Source organism: Protopterus annectens, chromosome 5.part0 (genome assembly GCF_019279795.1).
Source record: "Protopterus annectens isolate FY-2018-M chromosome 5.part0, PAN1.0, whole genome shotgun sequence".
NCBI lineage: Eukaryota > Metazoa > Chordata > Ceratodontiformes > Protopteridae > Protopterus > Protopterus annectens.
This window is the reverse complement of record NC_056735.1, coordinates 1,565,793,840-1,565,816,822: the sequence shown is the minus strand read 5'-3', so window position 1 is coordinate 1,565,816,822 and position 22,983 is coordinate 1,565,793,840. Positions and strand designations below refer to the sequence as shown.

Below are 22,983 nucleotides of genomic sequence, written 5' to 3'. Positions count from 1 at the left end.
CCAGTGTTGCCTTGGCCAGTCCGGAGCAATGAGAATCATCTTTGTTCTGTCTGCTCTGGTCTTCAATAGAACTTTGGGCAGCAGAGGAAGAGGTGGGAAGGCATAAACTGTCATTGATGTCCAACTGAAAGAGAGAGCATCCACTCTCCAGGCCTTTGGATGAAAATCCTTGAGCAGAATTTTGTCAATTGATGATTTTTGTGGGAGGCAAAGAGATCTATGTCTGGCCTTCCCCATTCTTGGATTATTTCTGTAAAAACTTTTGGATGCAATTTCCATTCGTGTGGATCTGTCATATTCCTGCTTAGGTTGTCTGCCAGTGTGTTTTCCTTGCCTGGCAAGTACTGTACTTGTAGTTCCATCTGTAAGTCCATGGCCATGTTCCAAAGTGGCATGGCCAGTCTGCATAGGGGGTAAGAATGTGTTCCTCCCTGTTTGTTTATGTACCACATAACTGTGGTGTTGTCCGTTCTTATCAATAGTTGACCTGGTTGTAGGAGGTCCTTGAAAGCTATAATAGCATTTATTACTGCTAGCATTTCTTTTTGATAGATGTGAAGGTGCTTTTCTTTTTGGGACCATTTGCCCTGAATGCACCGATCTGTCATGTGTGCCCCCCAGGTGTAGTCAAGAGGCGTCTGTTGTGATGACTTGATTTGCTTGAGGCTTGCTGAATGGAAGACCTGTGTTTGTTTGACATGCTTGAGCCCACCACAGAAATTCCTTTTGCAGACATGGAATTAGTGGTATTATTGTTTCCAAACTGTGGCTGTGTTGAGACCATATGTTTTTCAGGTACCATTGTAGTTTCCTCATATGCAGCTTTGCACATGGGATTAGTAAGATGCAAGATGCCATGAATCCCAGACCCTGCAGGATTTTCCTTGCAGTCAGCCTGGTGCAATTTGCTAGTGTTCTGAAGTATTGAATTAGTTGCCCCTGCTTCTCTGGCGTGAGGTAGGCCATCTGGGTGTTTGTGTCCAAATTGGCACCCAGGAAAATTATCTTCCGAGAGGGTATTAGCCTTGATTTCTTTTTGTTGACTGTGTATCCCAGAGAGTTAAACAACATTATTACATAAGCCAGATGTTTCAGAAGAATGTGCTTGCTGTCCGCTTGGATCAGGCAGTCGTCCAAATAGGGGTATATTTGTATCCCTTGAAGTCTGCAGTAGGCAATTACTGATGCCAGGCATTTCGTGAATACTCTGGGCGCAGTAGATAAGCCAAAGGGCAATGCAGAGAATTGATAATGGGTTGAACCTGCAAGAAATCTGAGGTACCTTCTGCAATTTTGTCTGATTGGGACATGCAGGTATGCCTCCTTGAGGTCCAATGTTACCAGCCAAGACTCCTTGCCCAGCATGGGAAGAAGTTGCTGTAGAGTGAGCATCTTGAATTTTGGTACGAGTAGAAATGTGTTTAGGATGGATAGGTCCAAAATAGGTCTCTAATCTTTTCCCTTCCTTGGCACCAGAAATAGCCTGGAATAAAAACCTTGACCTTGTTCGTGCGTAGGTGCCTCTTGAATAACTTTCATGTTTATGAGATCTGTAATTTGCCTTTGTGCCTCTGCCCTTTGATTGTGTGGCAGGTTTGGCATGCCTCTCATTTTTGGAAGGGTGTGAAAATGGAATTTGTAGCCTCTGTTTATAATGTCCAGGATCCATTTGTCCTTTGTGACAATATGCCAATTTTTTGAAAATAATGCCAGCTTTCCTCCTAAGGGGGCTGCCATTTGAGACTTGGTTGGCATGCAAAGGGGAAAGTCATTGGGTTTGCTTTCTGAAAGATTGCGAGTTATCCTCACCACCTCTTTGTGTAGGAGCTTGCCATTGTCTGCCTCTAAACGATCCTTGGGCTTGTCCTCTGCCCCTCGGGCACCTGTATCTGCCTCTTTGGGGTCTGTCCGTGGCAGGAAAGGACCAGTTTTTGGAAGGCCAATTTCTACTAAAGTGTGGGGGTTGTACCTGTAGAAATTCTTTCACAATTTGCATTGATTTAGCCTTTTCCTCCATTTTCCTTAACACCTCCTCAGCATTAGCACCAAATAGTACATCCTTTTGAAGAGGGGCATCTAGTAATTTAGCTTTGACATGATCAGGCAAGGCTTGTTCTTTGAGCCAGGCATGCCTACGTATGACTGATCCTGTAACAGCAGCTCTACATGAGGCCTCTAGAGCATCAAAACCACATTGTAAGGTATGCTTACCCACTTGTTCTGCACTATGCATCAAATCCTGCAACTCCTTCAAGTCTGGTTGTTCAGGTTGTGACATTTTACTTTTCAATTGTGATAACAAAAACTGTTGGTATTTTAGCATATGAAACTGACAGTTTAAGGCCCTCATGGATAAGGTAGCTGAGGTATGTACCTTTTTTCCCCACCTTTCTAAGGATCTGGAGTCTCTCTCGGAAGGTAATGGATTTTTAGCAATGGAGGCCTTAACTCCCTTGGGGCCCTGTGAGATGGTTTCTGGGTCAGCAGCATAGCTTTTGTATAGAAATTGGTGTGAGTCAGGAACCCTGTAGTACCTGTCCGGCTTAACTTGAGCTGGAGGTAGAGAGTCCGGGTTAAGGCAAGCCTCCGAGTAAACATCATCTAGGATGTCCAAGACAGGAGGTATAGCCAGAGGCCTGTGCTGAGGTAGCAAGAGAAATTCCCTGAGCCTTTTCTTGGAATCTGAATAATCTTGGCCTTCCCAGTGGAAGTGTTCCCTTAAAGTATGCAAAGTTTCCCCAAATGAGTAATCCTCTGGGGGGGGGGGAGACAGAAGGGATGGACTCCTCCACATCAGAGTCTTCAAAAGGGGAGTAAGAATGTTCCTGATCATCAGAGTGCTCTGAAATAATGGAGCCCTGATCAGAGGAGGGGGAATCTTCCTCCACTCTGGGCCTTTTGTCCGGTGGGGGCTGAGAACCTCTGATAAGAGTAATTAAGTCCTCAGCCATTTTAAGCATCTGTTTCTTAGGCATGGGGCCTGGAGATGGGCCCTGTGTAGCTGGTCTCTTAGAGTGCATGGTTGCTTTAGACTTTGTGAAAGCCTTGATGGAGAAAGAAGAGGAAGGTCTGAAGACACCTTGAGTGGAGGTGGACCTGTCCACATTCTGAGTTTCAACGCCAAGAGTGGCTTCGGTATCTGTAGTCGGGGTGTGGACTGAGCCTGCGACCTCGGGCACAGGAGACACCGTCAAAGAAGTGTCGTCGGTAGTCAGGGGCTGCGTAGGCGCCTCGCTGAGAACCGGACCACATGTAGTCGGCTTTGGCGTGGTGTCGGTAGAGGCCGCAGACCTCGTGTGTCGGTCCTTGTCTTTGCGTTTTTTAGACAAAACTGGAGTCAGAGTATCTGACGACATAGTATAGTTAAATGCTTTCCCAAAATAATGCTGGGCGAACTCCGTCCGATGCTTAATAGTGTGTTTGTTGAATGTAGCACAAAAGCGACAGACCGAGACGTTGTGGTCTGGGCCTAAACAAGGTATACAGAGGGAATGGAAATCCTTATGCGGTATTTGCTTCCCACAAGAAATACAATTATTAACTTTGTCTGACATCGGTCTGAGGCAAGAAAAGTTTCCCCAATGGGGTACTTAGCTTTTAAGAAGACTTCGGTTTCCAAATTTTCGTAATCTCAGGAGCTGGCCGACCGACACTTGCGAACTGCTTCTGCTTCGGGCACCGCGCAGCAAGAAAGACTGAAGAAAATGGCATCGGCTGGTTCCTTTATACCCCTGTCGCACTGACGTCAGGGAAGAAGCGACGACAACCGACGCCGGACCTAGACTTTGGAATTCGGCCGACCGAGGACCCGCCTGACGGCAGGAGAACCCATCTGTTATGACTGCAGCTGTATGCACGATGAACATCGAAGTTATGCCTACTTTCACCCTACTGAAAAGTGCATTCCCCTGAAGAAGGTAAACCGCTGGTAAAATACTTCATTGAATGGTATTTACTTGGTAAACTGCGGGCTTTCTGTACTAGATCCACATCATATACACTGTTCCCCATTAAGTTTTGGAATGTATCTGTGCTAAATGAGCTTAATTTACCTAGGACTCAGAATGCCATGGAAGCATGACACATGAGGTTTAAGTGTATAGCAGGGAAAGTGGTTTCCGATGTATACAATATTATGAAGGCAATTGTACGTGAACTAAACAGGGTAGATGAGATTCGTAGGACATTATCCACTGCTTGCCCTCCTTCTCCAACAAAAAGAGCCTTAATTAGAAGGCAGCAGGAATTCCAAACAATCTTTGACCACAAACAAGACTATGATGCATTGGAATATGCAAGGGCAACAGCTTCTCTATTGCAAATGTAATTTCATTTTCACCCTCTACATTATTTGGGGAATTTGCACACATTCTAAAGGAGTAGAGGTATTTCTGTTTCACTGATGTGCCAGTAAATACACTACAAACAACTTTGCTTTTTTGGTGTCTGGGGCACTGGGGAATGACTGCAGTAATCCGCTGAATGGTTGTTCAGTAAAATGATTGCCATTAAAGTGTAATTTTGCACAAGTGCAGTTTCAGCTGCTTAAACACGTTTTCACGTTCTGTAAAATGAACATTCATTAGAATAAAGTAGATCTCTCTCTCTCTCTATATATATATATATATATATATATATATGTATATAATGTATGTATGTGTGTATGGATATATATATATATCCATATTATATATATATATATATTCATATATATATATATATATATATATATATATATATATATATATATATCTCTATATATATATATATATATATATATATATATATATATATACAGATATATATATATATATATATCTATATATATATATATATATATATATATATATACAGATATATATACATATATATATATATATATATATATATCTATCTATATATATATATAAATATATAAATATATATATATATATCTATATCTATATATATATCTATATTATATCTATATCTATATATATATATATATATATATATATTTATAAGTTTTTCATGGCGGTTTCCTTGATTGGGGGTGGGGGCGGAATGTGGATATCCAGAGTGATTAGTCTATTTTCTGATCTAACTAGCGACGGGTTGAGCATGTGTGCCCCAAATTAGGCTTGAATACTCTACAAGTTTCCATTTTTTTTGTTTAAATGGAACATTTTGTTTCATGTAGGCATTTATCCAAAAAAATCTTTTCATTCATGGTGACCCAACTCTCCTTTCTATACATAATTTATGAAAAATATGCCCTAACATCTATACAAATGATGCTAAGAGGTCTGTAAGTTCCTACTAGCAGTCAGAGTCTTTGTGAAGTAGATCACTTGTACCGACATGAATAAGAGAGCTGTGCCTCCTCACATTAAGGCATTCTATGGCCTGTCTCACATCCTCTATTTTTCCTGGCAAGTATATCACTATTCGGTGTTTCATTGCCTTCTTTGCAAATTTAAGTGCCAGATCCTCTAATAATTGAATCTTCAATTACAAGAATATATTTTCTGACCACATCTGAAGACTCTTCAGTTTCTAATTCAGTGATATCTGCTCTAACAGTTGTTACAAAAGAATGATCTTCCTCACCATTAGTCTTATTAATCCTGCTGTTTTCATTGCTTATTACATTTGCAAACAAACAATTCTAATCCAGTTGGCTTTGTACATCCACAGCTAGATCCATGTTATCAATGTCAGTCTTTCCCCTTTTTTTCTTACAGTAATGTTCTTCAATCCTTCCAAGTTCAGTTCTGATTTCTTCCTTTTCACCTGCCCCTTGCCTCTTTTTCCTACCATCTTTTTTGGAAAAAGTTCCTTTTTCTGCAGCCTGAAGGTTTTCTGATAGAAAAATGTTATCATTCCCTGTGATCTCTGTGTTACATAACAAAGCAGTGACCTTTTTAGCATTTACTCTTTTTGCTTTACAGACATTTATCAAATTTTCTTTCTTGTTATTTGCTGTAAACATCTTCCTTTCTGTTTTTTTTTCTGCAATACACTCTGATTCCACAGACTGCTGAATACTTGTATCCAGAACCCAAAGTTGTCATTGGTATCATCTTGTTCAATAGGGGTCAAGTGATCTGTGTAGGCACTTCTTTTCCTAAATGTGTTCTATTTGCTCTTTGCCTAACATCATGTCCACTCATTAATATATCTAACAACAGTTCTCCAAGCCATGCCAATTGCACGAGTGCAATCATCATCACTAAGTCTAGATTTACAACTAATAATGGTAAGCAAATCATCCAACTTTTGAAATAAGGAACACAAATCACCAGTGTTATCAAGGAGTTACTTTTGAATATACATAACATTTAGTACACTGTTAAAAGATACTTATGCTTCAGCAAATCATAAATGGCATACTTGCTTAAAAAATCCATATTCAACTGCAAATGAATGAAGGGTTCTAAAACAAAAGCATAATCCAAATCAGTTACCACAGAATTCAGAGAGAATTTAAATAAACTTCTATGAGGAAAAAAAAACACACACACACAATCATACACACACAGGATACAATTAAAAAAAAAAAAGCTTGCAAAAAAGTTCTCAAACAATACCTTCTTAACACCTCGACTTGTAACTGTAAATCCTAGCTACTATCAAACGACACTGTCACTGCATACCTACACTTTACTAATGCCGTAACTGTTTCTTCAACTGTTCTACACTTTGACAGTATAAATAACTCTCTCTATTGCTAATTGTTCCTCAACAGTTTTACACTGACTTTCTACTGTGTAACTTGTAAATAACTTGATCCCATTTCAAACAACTGCTCATTGAACTTAGCCTGTTGCAAAATACCATGGTCACAGCATCTTCTCACTGTACTCATCTTGTAAAGTGTACATAGTCTGACTACTGCTGCAAGCAAGCTTGTACTGTTTTACTTACTTTACTCACTTATATGTACTTTAGATTAGTGTTTGTCTGTAATTAGTTAGTGGAGTTTTTCTCCCCAGGCCTCTGCTGAAAAAGAGCTTTGGCTCAATCAGACACTCCCAGTCAACAAATGTCAAATAAATAAATAAAAACTAAATATTAAAGTAAGTTCAGTAAAGTTGTTGCTCTGTCCATGCAAACTATGCAAGTTACACAATAGCTGGAATTCCTTTATATCGCTTGCAAATGCACTCAGTAGCTTCTGCTCAATATTGCTTACAGTCACACCTCTTTTTAACAGTAAAGATTAACAAATCACAAATCAAGACAGGATTGTTTAGATAAGCTCTGGATTGCCCTTCTCTGCAGTCTGTGTGAATTTATAACTGACTAGGCTGCTTGGGTTGACTAGAGTTTGCTTGTCTAAAGAACCGTTTCTAACAACAAACAGTGAAAATTAAAGGTAAAACAAAATATAAATCAAAGCAAATATTGTCTATAAGCTACTTCCTACAAACAGAGGAAAAACAGTGGTTAAAAAAAAAAAAAAAAATTCTTTACCCGGTAACTGCACAAGTCAAATCACAAACCAAGACAGGATTATTTAGATGAGCTCTGGATGTCTGCTGACATTTACTGAACTGAATCTAAGAACGTATAGAGCAGTCTCAGTTTGCTTGCGACTATAATTAGTTAGTGGAGTTTTTCTCCCCGGGCCTCTGCTGAAAAAGAGCTTTGGCTCAATCGGACACTCCCGGTCAACAAATGTCAAATAAATAAATAAAAACTAAATATTAAAGTAAGTTCAGTAAATCTAATTCTTTCCTGATGGCATGAATAGTAGTAAACTGCTCTAGAGGATGGCATTTCTGGTCTATATGTTCTGAGGTACCAATGGGCCTCAACATGTCTACTCTTGCAAGTGGAACTAATAGACTGGAGGCTTTCATAAAGCCCAGAGCTTTCATAAATGTTCTGTCAAACATAGTTTCTGGGGGATGCAGTGGTAGAACCAATCAATAAAATAGCTCCTGATCCAAAGGAAGGGAATCAAGCAAGTTGATGTGTCCAAGGGTTGTTCTAAGGAATGTTTTGATTGGAGAGGGAATGATGTTTCACCTTTATGAAGATAAGAATGCTCTACAAACAACTAAGTCTAACTGAGAACATACTGGTGTTCCTTCCAGAAACTCAGCTGGAATACAGTCACTGAAGGATGGATAACATAAATCCTCAAGTCTCTGGTGAGTGAGTACTGGTTCTGAGCACTTGATGAATATCAGGGGTGCAGCAGACAGCCTAAAACACAAAGAGTTGTACTGAAAATGGTGGGCATTTTTTACTATAAATCTAAGACACTTCCGGAGTCCTGTGAATTACAATATGGAGTAGGCAGACAGCATTCTTCAAGACAAAAGGGAAAAGAGTTTGCTAGTACAGCATCCTGAACTATTTCTACCAGCACAGACTCGTTTTAAATTTGAAAAATGTAGTATGGGTTGCCACAAGCTCTTTTTTGGAATACAGGAACAGTAACAGACAAGTGATCATGGGAATTATAAGATTCCTAGTCATATGCACATTTAGGCAGGCAGACTTAAAAGTTCTTGTCATCCTTTTCAAACTCTACTGCTTATCTCTCAAACTGAGCAAGGTCAAAAAATTATGACCTTGGTGTTAATCTGTGTCCACACATCCAAGTATCAAGGAAAGCCTTAAAGGACAACAACATGATATTCACGTAGACTGCTCAGCCTGCTGTCTCTTTTAGTCCCTATTAGGTTGATACAGCCTCAAAAAATCAGAACCGCAGCTTTGAAAAGTAACCCACTCAACCAGACTTGCTACCTTTTCATACTGTTTTACTTTCACTTTGAAAACCAAGTTGAAAATCCTCTAGCTAGCTCTTAAATTATGATGTCACATCTGCCAGAGCTCTTGCTGTAGTTACAGGGACGTTTCCTCCCCCAAAGTGAAGTAAACACTGCCTGATTTGCATGCTCTGTAAAAGAGCCAGTGGACCTTCCGCATTGTGATGTCAGAGCTGCCTTGCCCAGCCCACTCTTAACCTAATAAAAACTAGCTGGTGCTATGTGGAACTACTTTTTATTGTAAGTGTATCCTGTTGAGTGCATTCGCTGGAAGAACTTCTGGAAAGTTTGGGTTGCCTGCATCTTCTCCTGCATTTTTGTACTTCATTGGCAAGGTAAGTCTTAAGAGCCCCTGTTTGTATGCATTCCTAGCCATGAAATTTAGGGATCCTGAGTTTCTCAGCGCATAGTGATATAGTTTATGCTTTCTGTTTGTGAGGGTACCTACCACGTGCTTCAATACTGTATGCTGCTGCCGACTTTTTATAGCTTAGCCTAGTTCTTGTGTTTGTTTGCTGCTGCTGGGTTATATTGATGATTATTTGTTACTGCTGCTGCTTGGTTCTGTTTTGTATCTAATGCTGGCATCTTCATTCTCAAATCGACGCATGTTTGTGTGTGTGAATGCTGCCTTTTGGTTTCCCACGTCCCATGCTGCCGGAGGAATGCTGCATTGAATGTAGTCTTGCCGATTTCTTCCTGTTGGTTTCTGATTGTCAGAGTAATCAAAACATTTGTTTTATATATAAATGTATTTTCCTCTAATATTGTGTGCTGCCCATTGCCTTAAAGGTAGAGTTCATGCTTTCTGTTTGTGAGGTGCCATGTGCATCACTAATGTATGCTGCTGCAGAGTTTCAAGACTAGCCTTGTGCTTTTGTACCATGTATTGCTGCTGTTGGGTTATATAGATGCCCTGGTTATTCATTATCGCTGCTGCTCATTTCTTTTTTGTCTAATACATTTTTGGTGGTATTGCTGGCATCTGATTAACCCTCAGTTTGGTGTTTGCTTGTCTGTGTGTGAGAATGCTGCCTTCCGTTTCCCATCCTGCCGACTTAATGCTCGTTTGTACTGTTTATTTTGTGTGATGCTCGTTTCATGCAGCTGTTCACAATGTTCAAACATGTTTGACTGCAATTTCAACTTTCTCATATATAAGTATCATGCTGCATATTTACATGCCCTTATTTTGTTGTATGTGCAGCACGAATGTTGCGGGCCATGTGTGTGTGTGTGTGTCTCTGAGTGCCTAGTTTGTGTGAATGCAAGAATATGTTGTATGGGGAAGTGCATGTGTGCTTCTGTAGGTGGAAAGTGACTACAGGGTAAGATGCAAGAACAGGGACATATTTGTACAACAAAATAGTTTGATTTGTTTCTTGGCTTGAGGGTTAGTATGTGGCATTTGGCGTTTTTATGTAGATCTAGCGATAGGCTTCTTATTTCAAGTGTGAGCTTGTTTCTAAGAGCTCTGCATTGTAAATTAATAGGCCATTTTTTTTTTGGAAGGATATCACTTTGTTTTGTAGTAGTGGTTTTATTTCCTGTTGCAATGCAAATGTGTATGTGTGTGGTTGTGGGTTTGTGTGTATGTGTGTGTGTGAATGCAAGCAAGGGGCAAGTGTGTGTGAATGCAAGCAAGGGGGAACTGTCTGTGTGTGTGTGTGTGTGTGTGTGTGTGTGTGTGTGTGTGTGTGTGTGTGTGTGAGAATGCAAGCAAGGTGCAAGTAAGTGTGTGTGTGTCTGTGTGTGCTTGTGAATGCAAGCAAGGAGCAAGTGTGTGTGTGTGTGTGTGTGTGTGTGTGTGTGTGTGTGTGTGTGTGTGTGTGTGTGTGTGAATGCAAGCAAGGGGCAAGTGTGTGTGTGTGTGTGTGTGTGTGTGTGTGTGTGTGTGTGTGAATGCAAGCAAGGGCAAGTGTGTGTGTGTGTGTGTGTGTGTGTGTGTGTGTGTGTGTGTGTGTGTGAATGCAAGCAAGGCATGTGTGTTTCTGTGTGTGGGTGTGTGTCTGTGTGTGTGAATGTAAGCAAGGGGCAAGTGTGTGTGTGTTTATAGTGCGTCATTTGTTAGCTATTTAACCAAATAGGAAGGAAAAAATAAGTGGGAGTTTGATGCTTTGCAAAACAGTGATTATTCCCAGTGCTATGGAGCTTGGTTCTAAATTTGACAGGAGGAGTGCAACAAAAAAGTCTCCCACTGTAAGGAAGGAAAGGCTGACAAGAAAACAGTACTTTAGTCTGGTCACTTGCTGTGAGCTGTCAATCACATACAGATAATGGGTCAAAATTACCCTTAGCTCATTGACAGCTAGGGAAGGTAGGTGTGAAGGGGGAGATTTCAGCCCTCACAAAAGAAATCAAGTTAGCATTTCTAAGAAGAAAGAACAATAAAATGCACTTTTCAATTCTGTTCTATAGCATTTGCACTGCTTGTGTTTGAAGTAGTCATTGAAAAAGATACAATTTTAACCAAAAGTAGGTGACTACAACACAGCATTGAATGCCTGCAAAATCAGTGCACTGACAGGAGCTTTAGGGAAAAAGTGGCAGACATGATGCAATTTTTTTGGAGACAACAATGCATTCTGGGATACTTAGAGGCAGACTAAACAATCAGAATTATTTCATGATACCAGACCACATGTGGGCAGAGTCAGAAAATGCGTATAAAAATATCTAAAAAGCTCTAAATAGTCCCAGAGTGATGTTAAAATGCAGGAAACACCAAACCATGATGAAATAAACATGTTTTTTGAGTGTGTGGGTATGGTTCTCCTTTAAAGGCAGCAAATGTAACACATTGTTTTGTTTGTAATGGTAATTTGCTCCATAGACTGTGAATGGCATGAGTTAGCAATCAATTCCTCCAGCAAGTCTTTTTTGTTTGAGTAGATGTAGGTCCCTAGTGACTGTGTTTGTAGATGCAGTTTTTTGCAAATAAACAGGTCAAATAGGATTAGGGCTTTCATGGCACCAAAAGGGAGGCACAGATTATCTTGGAGAAACCAGCTGGGTACTGCATGTAAAGAGGTGGGGCACCAAAAAGCCTGGATAAGTACCCTTTCCCCTATCCTGACAGAGGAACCTACTCTACAGCACTGCATTCCAATGGTCATCAGGAAATAGCCTGAACTAGGAGTGAACGATTTGGGGGAGAATGGAAAGGATGCCCATGAAGACTACATGGGATAGGGAAACTGAGTACAAAGGTTAGAGGACTATTACAGCCTGCACAGGCCAGAGCTGGATGAAGGTGGTCTCACTGTCTATGGTTTGCTGTCCTCCCCAACCCCTTATTTCATTCCAGGCTTTCCATTCTTTCTTGACTTGCATTTTCCTTCTACATTGGTTCACTCTGGTTTGTTTCTTATGGAAGGGACCACTGTTTGGTAAAAAATTCCTTGAATACTCAAGGATGAGTTTAAATAGCTAACTGACTGGAGAGTCTCATCCCTACTCCTCTAGCTTCTTAAACACTTCTTGAAAGGGTAGGCCACACAGAAAGTCCCTGCCTAAGTGTATTCCAGAAATGCTGTTTCATATCATCCAGTAGCAGCACTATTCTAAGCCAAGCATGCCTCCTAATGACTATGTTCAAAGCTGGTCCACAAGTCCTGGCACCCACATCATTAAAGCCACATTTCACAGACTCCCTGTCAACCTTAGCAGTACTCTGTGCAAACCTAACAATCCTACAGCCTTGTATGTAATGTTTTGGGTCATCTAATCCTATTGCCTCACACGCACCCTCCCTCAAGTACTCAATCACATTGTTTTGGCAGCTAATAGTCCCAACACCCAAAGTAGCTGATAATCTTGCTACAGTGGTCAAGTATTCCACTCTCCTAATCAACATAGGTAGTGCTAAGACTAGGTGCAAATTTCAGGATATGGAAACATCAGAAAGATGACTAAAATGTCAATGACATGGTTCTACACAAATACTTGTGCTACTCCTACACCTTACAAAACCTATCAGGATTCTGGGGAGCAATAACAAAGAATCTGGTTGTGAGAAAACACTTTCAAAAATCTTCTTCAACTTCAACTTCATGCACTATCGGATAGATGGCAGAAGGTTTAGGTTTGTTATATCTCTTTTGAGTAGCAAACAATCCCTTCACTCAGTTCCCATTTGAAATGTTCTTGCATAAGGTTTATAGTTTCCCCAAAAGATGCTTTTTCTACCAGTCTGGTCGCTTAGAGGTATAAAGTCCTTATTGCAGTTCAAACCATCCAGTACAAAGTAGCAACCTGAGAAATCCAACTCAAATGGCAAGGAAGATGGGTGTGCTGGAGCAGATTTCTTGTTGAACTCTAGTGGAGGCTGGGTTCATGCAGATTGCTGAATAAGGTGAGTGAATTGGTCAGCTACACTAGGGCCTAGGGCATGCACATCATTATGTGCCATGTCTCACCCCCCCCGCCTAATTTCAAACATCAGCAAAAGGGAGAAACTGCTTAGGGAAAAAGCCCACTGTATTCTAATCATCATAACTGTCTATAATGGACCTAGCTGCATTCTATTCCTTCATCTGGATAGCCAAATATATCCTTGAGTGGGGGGCAAGTGTACAAGTGGCCTTCAAAGACTTCCTAGTCCCCTATGAACCTATTTTCCTCCTGTTGAATAGAACCAGGAAGAGGCTGGGGACATAAGATAGCACCAGGCATCCAACAATCGGGTTAAGGAACACTGGTTGGGGGAACCAAAAAAGGAATAGTCTTCTACAAGGGGCCCTGAGGAAAAATGGGATTTTCAGCATCAATGCTATAACCCACAGATGGTTTGAATCCTGAAGATTTTATTTCTAGGTATGTTTTGCTCTCATGCTTTCCAGCCATCAAGCCCTCCCCATCAGGATCAGACTATTTATTCCCCAGCACCACAATGGGGTGACAGCAGGTCGGAGTAGCAGTCATCTGGGCAGCTATGAGGGGTGCCTTCTCCAGTCATTTGCAGACTCAGTTTCCACTGCAGCCTAACCCATTGAATAGCTCTCTCCATACCATGAGTCACTGAACTTGCTGGCCCTTTGTACTATAGAACAGGGATAGTTTCAGCACTGATCCTTTCTCTGCAGCCTAGCCCACTAAATGTCACCTCATCTCCTAGCCACTGCTATTGCTGAAGCTCACCCTGTTTTACATCTGAGTCCTCATCCATGTGGATAACTCATCTACTTCTGACTCAAAAAATAATTTGGGTCAGAGTTCCTTTTTAGCTCTTCTGCTACAGCACCACACCCAATGTAGAGGAGACAGGATTCACACTTTTTAAGGTCACAAGATACACTTAAGCAAACTTCCTGTAGTCAAAGGAAAGTGGAGGTGGATTACAGGGCACTTGCCTAGCTATTGTCAGCAGGGCAGGCACCCAAGCATTGGGAAGGCATAAAGCCAATGGGCTGCTGTCCAAAAAATGATGATGTACCAAATTAGAAGAGACAGTGACTGTAGAATTCAGCAAAACAATGTCAAAAACTGGAGATGCGGCCTCCAGCCTTGAAGGCAAAGATCATAAAAAGCTTGCAATGTCAAGACTGGATGCCTAGGAAGTGGCATCTGGCTGTGGAAAAACAGAGGGAGTCTCACTATGGACATCCAGATGGGTCAGAATAAGAGAGGGTTGTGATTACACCAGGATCCTGGGTTGGGGCAGATGAACCATGGTTTCCCTGGATGTTGCTCTTTCTGGCCTTTCTGCATCTTCACTGTCTGTCTTTTCCACTTTTTCATAGTAGCACATAACAGTGCACACAGTAACCAACAAGGTTAGGAATGAAAGAACTGTTCTTTGTGAGCAAAAGGTACCATGAACTAAAGGGTCTATATCACATCGCTGAATCACTAATGAGCAAACACCTATTCTTTGAATCTTTTTTTTTTATCAAAGCCGGTAATCACTGAATGCAGTTTTAATGAAAATTTTACCTAGGGCAAACCAATGGTAGGCCAACAAAGCGACCGTTAAAAAATCATAAAATTTAAAACCTACTCAAGTGGGGGGATCCCCCTAACTAAATATACCATATCTGAGATCATGCAACAGTGGTGAAAAGGGAAAATTCCAGATGGTGACCAACTGTTGGTTTGCTCTATGAAAAATTTGCAGTTTCGATAAAAAAAAGGTTTGAATAGGTGTTCGCTCATTATTGGTTTGACAAAGTGATATACACTTGAACTAAATTCTCATATTGTGCATTAATTAATGTTTGAACCAAAAGAATACTAGAAATAAACAACATTTAACTTCCAACTTTTAAACTGAAACCACCTTTACAGCATATAAAGTATTCAGTACAAATGACAGTAACAAATTACGGCAAAAGGGGTGTTAGCTTTTCTTATAAAAAGGCTACTTGAATTATAAAGTGCAATTACATGTAGCAGCTGAAATAATCAGTCTTGGGCTTTCATAACCAGCAAGCCAATTTTACAATACAAACATAAAAAAACATATTATACCTTCATGCTCTTTTGCTTCTACACTAGGAAAATTTGTTTTCACCTCTACAGCCAAGGCTCCGTCACCTGTTAGAAAAAGAAACGATACAGATTAAAAACTAAGTTTATCATCCAGGCTATCAATTGACTTTCAAAACATCTATTTCCCTTTTCTTGCCCATTTTCTTTATCTCTCTCTCTCTTGGTGGTCAACCCTCAAGATGAAACTAATACTTGCCTTTTCCTTCCCCACTTCTACTCCCTCACTCTTAGCTCTCCGGGTATTTATTCTTCCAGTGTGGTACAACATGATGCCACTCAATTCATGATGACTTGGCACAGAGGTTTAAAGATTATGCTGCTAGACCTAGACCAGCGGCAGCCCTGTGTTTGACTCCCAAAGACTCACTGTGTGACTCTGAAGAAGTCACTTACACATACACCGTTTCCGGGTTGTTACTGAAAAGGGACTGTTTGTCCAGTGGGCTTACCCAGGCAATAAATGTAATTACTACTACTGTCTAAAGAGCTAATTTCACACTACTTTTTTCATTATACTATATTTACAGAAAAAAAGGCTAATTTGCTTTTCCTCAGCTAATTGTGCTACACAGTATTTTGTAATATACATCATAATCAAAGAGAGCTTGTAACACAGCCTTAAGCATCTAATCTGCATTACAAGACCATTTTTTGTATTTTACTTCCTTTACCACAGCCTTCAAAAATGGTAAAATGACAGAAAATATATGTTGGTAAGCAAATAAAGGTTACTGTGAACAAATCAAACATGAGTGAGCAATGTGATTCAGAAAAGTTCTTGATTATAAAAATGTATCCACTGAAATAAATATGGAGTCCACTGTCGCAGCACCATTCAAAGATGAAACACTACCAAGACTTTAGACTACCTACAAATTTATTTCACATTTGATCTGACATGCTCCTTTGCCTTTTGAAGACCCTGTCAAAAAGTTTCCAAATGGCATCCAGGAAGACTGCTTTTTTGTGATGTTTGCTTTGCATAAACTTTTTAATGTTTTACACTTTGGCATGCATGACTTTAGTTTGAAAACTTCTAAAAGTCTGGTACATTCATTTTTTTCACTGCAATAATTTTTTTTCAGATTTGTGACATAGTTAACAGTACAAAAACATCCAAAATGTCAGTTATTTTAATAGAACCTCTGTTGCTCTTGGGAGTGCTGTCAAAGTATTTTTTTCCCTCCCCTGCTGTCAGATGACCATCAAGCCCTCTGTTGGCCATGGAGAGGGCGAGTCAACTGTGAGGAGTTGTCATTACATCAAACACTGAGAGGGGGGGGGGGTTCCAATCCTTTTACTCTTTGGTTCTTATACACAGTTGAGTAAAGGGTGGCACAGCAGATAGCATTGCCACCTCACAGCAACAGGTTCCCGGTATAATTCTCAGCTGCTGTACCTTCTGTGCGGAGTCTGCATGTCCTCTCTGTGTTCACGTGGATTTCCTTCGGGTGCTCCGGCTTCCTCCCACATTCCAAAGACATGCAGTAAGTGGACTGGACACTCTAAATGGCCATAGGTGTGAGTGTGCGTGGAAGTACAGTGCAATGGAAAAGTATTTGCCCCCTTCCTGATTTCTTATTTTTTTGCATGTTTGTCACACTTAAATGTTTCAGATCATCAAACAAATATAAATTTTAACAAAGATAACCCAAGTAAACACAAACGTTTGATTGCAGTTGTTGCTGCTACGGGTGGCACAACCAGTTATTAGGTTTAGGGGACAATTACTTTTTCACATAGGGCTATGTAGGTTTGGATATTTTTTTTTCCTTAACAAATAAAATAATCACTTAAAAACTGATTTTGTGTTTACTTGGGTTCTCCTCTCCCTCCCCCTGGGACTGGCAACTGGAACACACTATTTTACTCCTCCCTCTCCCCAACTGGCTTTTTCAGTGCCTAGACTGCTAATTAAACCCTGGTCATCTGAGCCACAGTATGGACTCTATCCCTCTATTCCACATAGCCAGTCTAAATGTCAGTATTCTTGGTGCAACAGCTTTCTGCATTTGTAATGTAACAACAGTATGATGAATGAAGAAAAGCAGTACCTGCAAAATGTAACTCTACCTGCTCTAGAACTTAAGGATGAGTCACAGCACTGAATATTAGCTCTATTGAGTACTATATGAAATCTGAAAATTCATACACAGAAATTCATTACGTATATGGAATTTGGAAAGACATGTATGCTAAAAAAACACACTGCATTACGAGGAACTTAGAAATGCAAGGTAACATGCAGTAAGTGTAACTGTAGAGCTATGTGTAGAAATACAATATAAAGCAGAATCTGGCATCTGAAACCTACAATCTATTTATTACAGTCAATGGAATCTATACCAATCTAGAATCTATGGAAATGCTTTAACATGGAAATCCATTTTATATACAGATTTTGGAAATGTAAAGGATTACAAATAAATGCAAATACATAATGCAGAAATATGGTTTTGTTATGGGTAAACACAGATGAATGTGCCAAAACAGAGTGTAATGGAGACACAATGATGTGGTACAATACTTTGGAAACAATATGCAACATGTACGCAGTCTACACCTGTTAGGTACCATGACACCTTGATGCCATCATACTATATCCAGGAAGGTAACTAACAATGTTCAAAACTACAGTTCACAAAAAAAGCATCTCAACACTAGAACTTAAAACAGCAATCATTTAATGCAACATTCTGAAATGTCAGGGAAGTGCAACATGATGTTGTACTATGGGACACCACTCTTACGAAAAATACTGTGACTAGGCGCCTACGTAAGTTATCGTACAAGCAGCAGACTGACAGTAAACAGCCATGGTTCTGAACATGTTACTCAGATTTACTTCAATGACTGTATTCTGATATGGACAGAGTTAAATATGGATTTTGATTCTAAAATATATATTTCACTTTTTGTTTTACTGGTATTGTTACTGACTACAGCACTTTGTTTAAAGCGATTACTTTTCAGGAGCATTACATTGCTTTTGCTCTGACTTGCTCAATGCTAAACAGATAGGATCAAATTACTGAGGTGCACAGGCAAACATTTATTTTTTTGACAGACAACATATCAGACAGCAGAAGTACACCATCCAGAATGCTCCATTATGACCTACAATCAAGCAACAATATGGTATTTCACAAATGCACACAAATTTTTACTTGTTTATTTTTTTTTTAATAGTACTGAAAAAAATGGGTAGGTACAGCATTATTGTGGTACATCACAAGCTGAAATATCATACAAAATGTATGGGGAATAAAGACATCTATGCAAGCAATAATGCCCAACAGTATGGGCACTAATTGGAAATAAACTGTCCAGGAGTACTTCAAGGCTCTCCAAGGCAAAGGTCCTCTCAAGCTCTGGAAGGTCTATTATTTCCCAATGCTCTCCATGAAGGGCATTACTTGTTGTTGTGTCTTTCGGCTTTTCCCGGTTAGGGGTCGCCACAGCGGAACTCCGGTCCGCTAATGATTGGCAGTTGATTTTTACGTGCTGAGTTGCCAGCCCTGATGCACAACCTTCAATGAAGGTACGCCCATTCACGCATGTCTCCATGCAGAAGACGCTCTAGCTGAGAATTGAACCGGACAGCGTCTTACTATGAGGCGACAACGCTACCGCAGCACCACCACCGCGGATATGAAGGGCATTACTATGCTTAGAAAATGAGTTAGTAAGTTGTTCTGTATCTATTTTTTAGGGTGCATCTGTGTGTTTCTGTCTCTGTGTGTCTGTTTATAATTGTACTTTTCATGTAAAAGAGTTCCTCTGCCTAATGTTTCCAATTTTATATAAAATAGTCAACTGCTGTTGAAGTAAATATTTTTTACATCCAAAAAGTACAGTTGTGTAAGTAAACCTATATCAGTAGATGCTCAAATGATCACTGCTGCAGTAGCCTAAGCTAAATGGGGTTATAGTCTACTAAGCATATAACAAACAGCCAGCCAGATTCCAAAGCTTAAGGTCACCTCCCATGTGCCCAAACTATTAGTCAGCTTATTTATTTATTTTTATTTTATTTTACATTTATTAACCGGGAGAGTCCAACTGGATACAAATCCATTTTTAGTAGAGGCCCGGGGAGAAAAGCTCCAAGAGAACAATTTATTACAGACAAAAGCGTAATGACAAGACTTTGACATACAATATTTCTTAGAAGACAGGATACATTAATTTTCTAACTTTAGAAGCTATTGCAAAGCTTGACATTCCTGGAATAGTTTACAATATTTCTTAGAGGGTAGGAAACATTCATTTGCTACTAAATAGTATTAATTTTAGAAGCTTTTACAAAGCATGACATTCCTAGAATAGTTTATCATCAAAGGAAAGAAAGAGAGAAGAAAGGGTCCTTGAGAGCATTTGATTTTGGGTATAGATTTGAAGGACAGCAAATTTATATACAATATGTCTTAAAAGTTAGGATACCTATTCCTGGTACTATATGGTATTAACTTTTAGAAGATAGTGGAAAGCACACCATTCCTGGGATATTTTACAATAACCCCTAGAGAGTCAGGATGTGCAATTGAGTAGCAACCTTAAGTGGGTAAGCTAATCAATTGCTAGGCTTGAGCTGAGCTTACTAAAAAGTCAGGTTTTTGTGCCAAGCCCTTCAGCGCTTTCATGACAACAGAGAGAGGGAGGCTAAAGCCCAGACAGAACACTGCTAGGAAGAGAGAAATACATGTCACAGCTTGGTAAAACAATTATACAAAAATAGGGGGCTGGAGGGAGGATGCAACTACTGCAGTATCAATCATTCAAACCCTCACTATTATGGTAAGTTTACTTACGCAACTGTACTATGTTCATCAATATTATCATTGCTGCAGTAGCCTTAGCTAGATGGGTAGACTACCCTAGCTTAGAACAACTTGGAAGACGAACAAGAATCCAGGAACCTGTTAAGAATTTTGTTGAACAAGTTACCAGATAAAAGTAATATGAACTCTAAGGTACTATAAGAAAATAATATGATGAATGTATTATTATTTATAGCAATTTGGAGATTATGAATGTGTAAATAATGTAAATAAGTCAACATGTAAATAAAGCAATCCTTGCTCTTTTCAGTAAGTGCTCTGGCATATTTTACATCTACCTGAGCTACCGCCACATCAGGCAGATGGAGCCTTAACATCTCATCCAAAGGACGGCACATTCAAGAGTGAACCCCCCCCCCCCCAATGCTGCACTTAAGTGACTGTATTGGAAAAAATTTATCCAATTACTTGGGGTGAGAACAGAACCCACATCCTTCTAATCTTCCAGCACCAAATGTGAATGTGCTACATGTTAAACCACCGGGACTGCTTTGCTTTACATTTAGAGCCCATGGTTAAAAAAAAAAAAAAAAGACCTTCACAAATTCAAGGATATAACTGGTATTGCTATCAGGAGATTAGATTTATTTATTTCCTGATACTATTTTGTACTTGATAAATCCAAAAAGGACATTTGTTGTGAATCATTTTGAAATGGCTTATTTTATATCTCCAAAATACTTGAAACTAAGATGTAACAAAAGTTATAGGGGAAAACTATGTATACAGGCATGAACTGGTTCAACAGTCCTCATACTTATGGAAACATTATAAGAATAAATATTTAGGTATATGGATTAAAAAGGATTCTGTTATGACAGCTATGGATATGTGGGAAGAAACTAAACAAAAGTGAATACAAAAAATTAATTGTTGGAAATGCTTGATTAGGGTGTCACAGCTGCACAGTGGATAGTGTTGTCACCTCACAGCAAGAGGTTCTCTGGTTCATTTCTCAGCTGGGTGCCTTCTTTGTGGAGTCTGCATGTCCTTCCTGTGTTTGTGTGGGTTTCCACCAGGTGCTGCAGTTTCCTCCCACATTCCAAGGACATGCAGTAGATGGACTGGACACACTAAATTGGCCAGAGGTGTGAGTGTGAATGTGAGTTTGTGATGTGGAAGAACTACCACAGCAGAAGTAGTCACCAGCAGTGTAAACCCTGGCTCTAGATGATTGTCACTGCTGAAATGACACCCCAGTCCCATGTGAAATAAAAAGGAAAAAAAAGGATTATGGATGGATTGATTGGAAGCTCTTTATTATGGATATGGACAGTAAAGATACAGGTAATGTAACATACAGTTCGGCCATATTTTTAATCAACCAGAGAAGTTGTTGATAGTTAATAGGGAGTTGAAGGACTTTATTTCAGGGGAAGAAGGCAAGAGTTACGCTGGATAATTTAATCCTCTCCATAGAATAATGTGCTTTAGAGTTACCTGATTTGAAGGGGTACTTCAAAGCTACACAGTTACGTCTGTATATGTAACTCAAGCAAAAGGTTATAAATCAAAGTAGAAAGAGGTGGTAATGAAATGGGATGGAAGTTCAAGAGATGGACAGAGACTAGAATTTTGGAAATATCCTTCAAGGAGGAAAACCAACCACACAGGATATTACCTTCATAAAGTAGCAAGCAGTACTCTTAACAGCATAGTCAGTGAAGGAATGGAGAAATGACATTTTACCAGTATAGGTGACTGCAAGTAAACGTACAGAAAAAAATCAAGATGATACTTGAATTTACTGGAGAAAATCAGCAAAAGAACTAATGTAATGTGAGCAAATTCCTTCGAAAGGAAAGGGAAAGAGGAGTGCTAAGTGAAAAGCCAGCTCCGGTAGGGTTTTTAGTTCAGTCTAGAATGGAAGCAGTTAAAAAAGGGATCATAAGCAGGGCATATAAAATACTGTTTGAGAACTTAGAATTAATCGGAGGAGATTAGAAAAGATTGCTAAAGAGAATGGAAAAGCAATTTACAAATAAATAATGGGAAGAAATTTGTAAGGATCCCAAATAAGCAACAAAGTTCAAATAGTTTAGGATTTTTGCATGGAAATGCATAAGGTATTCTTAAAGCCAAAGTAGACTTCAGTGTTTTTTTGTTCAGGTAATAGAAAGTGTTGGAGGTGTGATGGGGATTTCTTTCTGGGAATTTAACGAGCTAGTAAATTTTAAAAATCTCTGCAGAGTACCTTGATGAAAATGTAACTACAAAATTTGTTCTTTTGAGGTGGTAGATGGGATATGAACTGCCCAGACATGGGAAGATCTCACTACGTTTAATGTTACTGGCTTTCAAAAAAGCAATTATTAGAAAATGGAAAATCAAAATCTAAACCAGCTATAATTGAATTACTGAATACTGCAAAGGAGATAAATTAAATGGCAGTGGCATCCTTATGGAAAAAAACTCAAGCCAACAATAAAAGGCATACTGAATACTGTACAAGAGATAAAAGAAATGGCGGTAGCATATTTTATAAAGGGAAGGGGCAAGCTTCATAGAAATAAATTGAATCTGTGTAACAGTACATGCAGAATAATATTCAGGAGGAGGAGGAGGAGTGAGGTTTAAGGGAAGGATTAAAAAGAAAATGTATACGTAGATTGCATGACAATAAACTTAAGTTATGCACATACTAGAATGAAAGCTTAATCTTGTTTCTGTCCTGACACTAGAATAGCTGAACTGGTTCCCGCACCTTCTTTTTTTGTGGCAATGAATCTACTCATAAACTTGAGCTCCTTCCTCATTTCATAATCCCCTGCTCTAAGGAGATACTTTAGACTGAATAGATAATTACTTACCGTATATTCTTATAGAATTAAGGGACACACACACACACACACACTATAGTCATTCATCAGTGCTAGGAAACCAGAAGA

At 39.5% G+C, this 22,983-nt stretch overlaps 1 protein-coding gene across 2 annotated transcripts in view; it reads right to left on the bottom strand.

The window, feature by feature from the left end:
* The window catches only part of JAM2 (junctional adhesion molecule 2), an 844,759-nt gene that overhangs the window by 540,864 nt on the left and 280,912 nt on the right, over positions 1-22,983 (bottom strand). For both annotated transcript variants that reach the window (XM_044071361.1, XM_044071360.1), the window contains exon 2: positions 15,234-15,299. In XM_044071361.1, the coding sequence (XP_043927296.1) occupies positions 15,234-15,299 (66 nt within the window). The remainder of the gene's footprint in view (positions 1-15,233; positions 15,300-22,983) is intronic.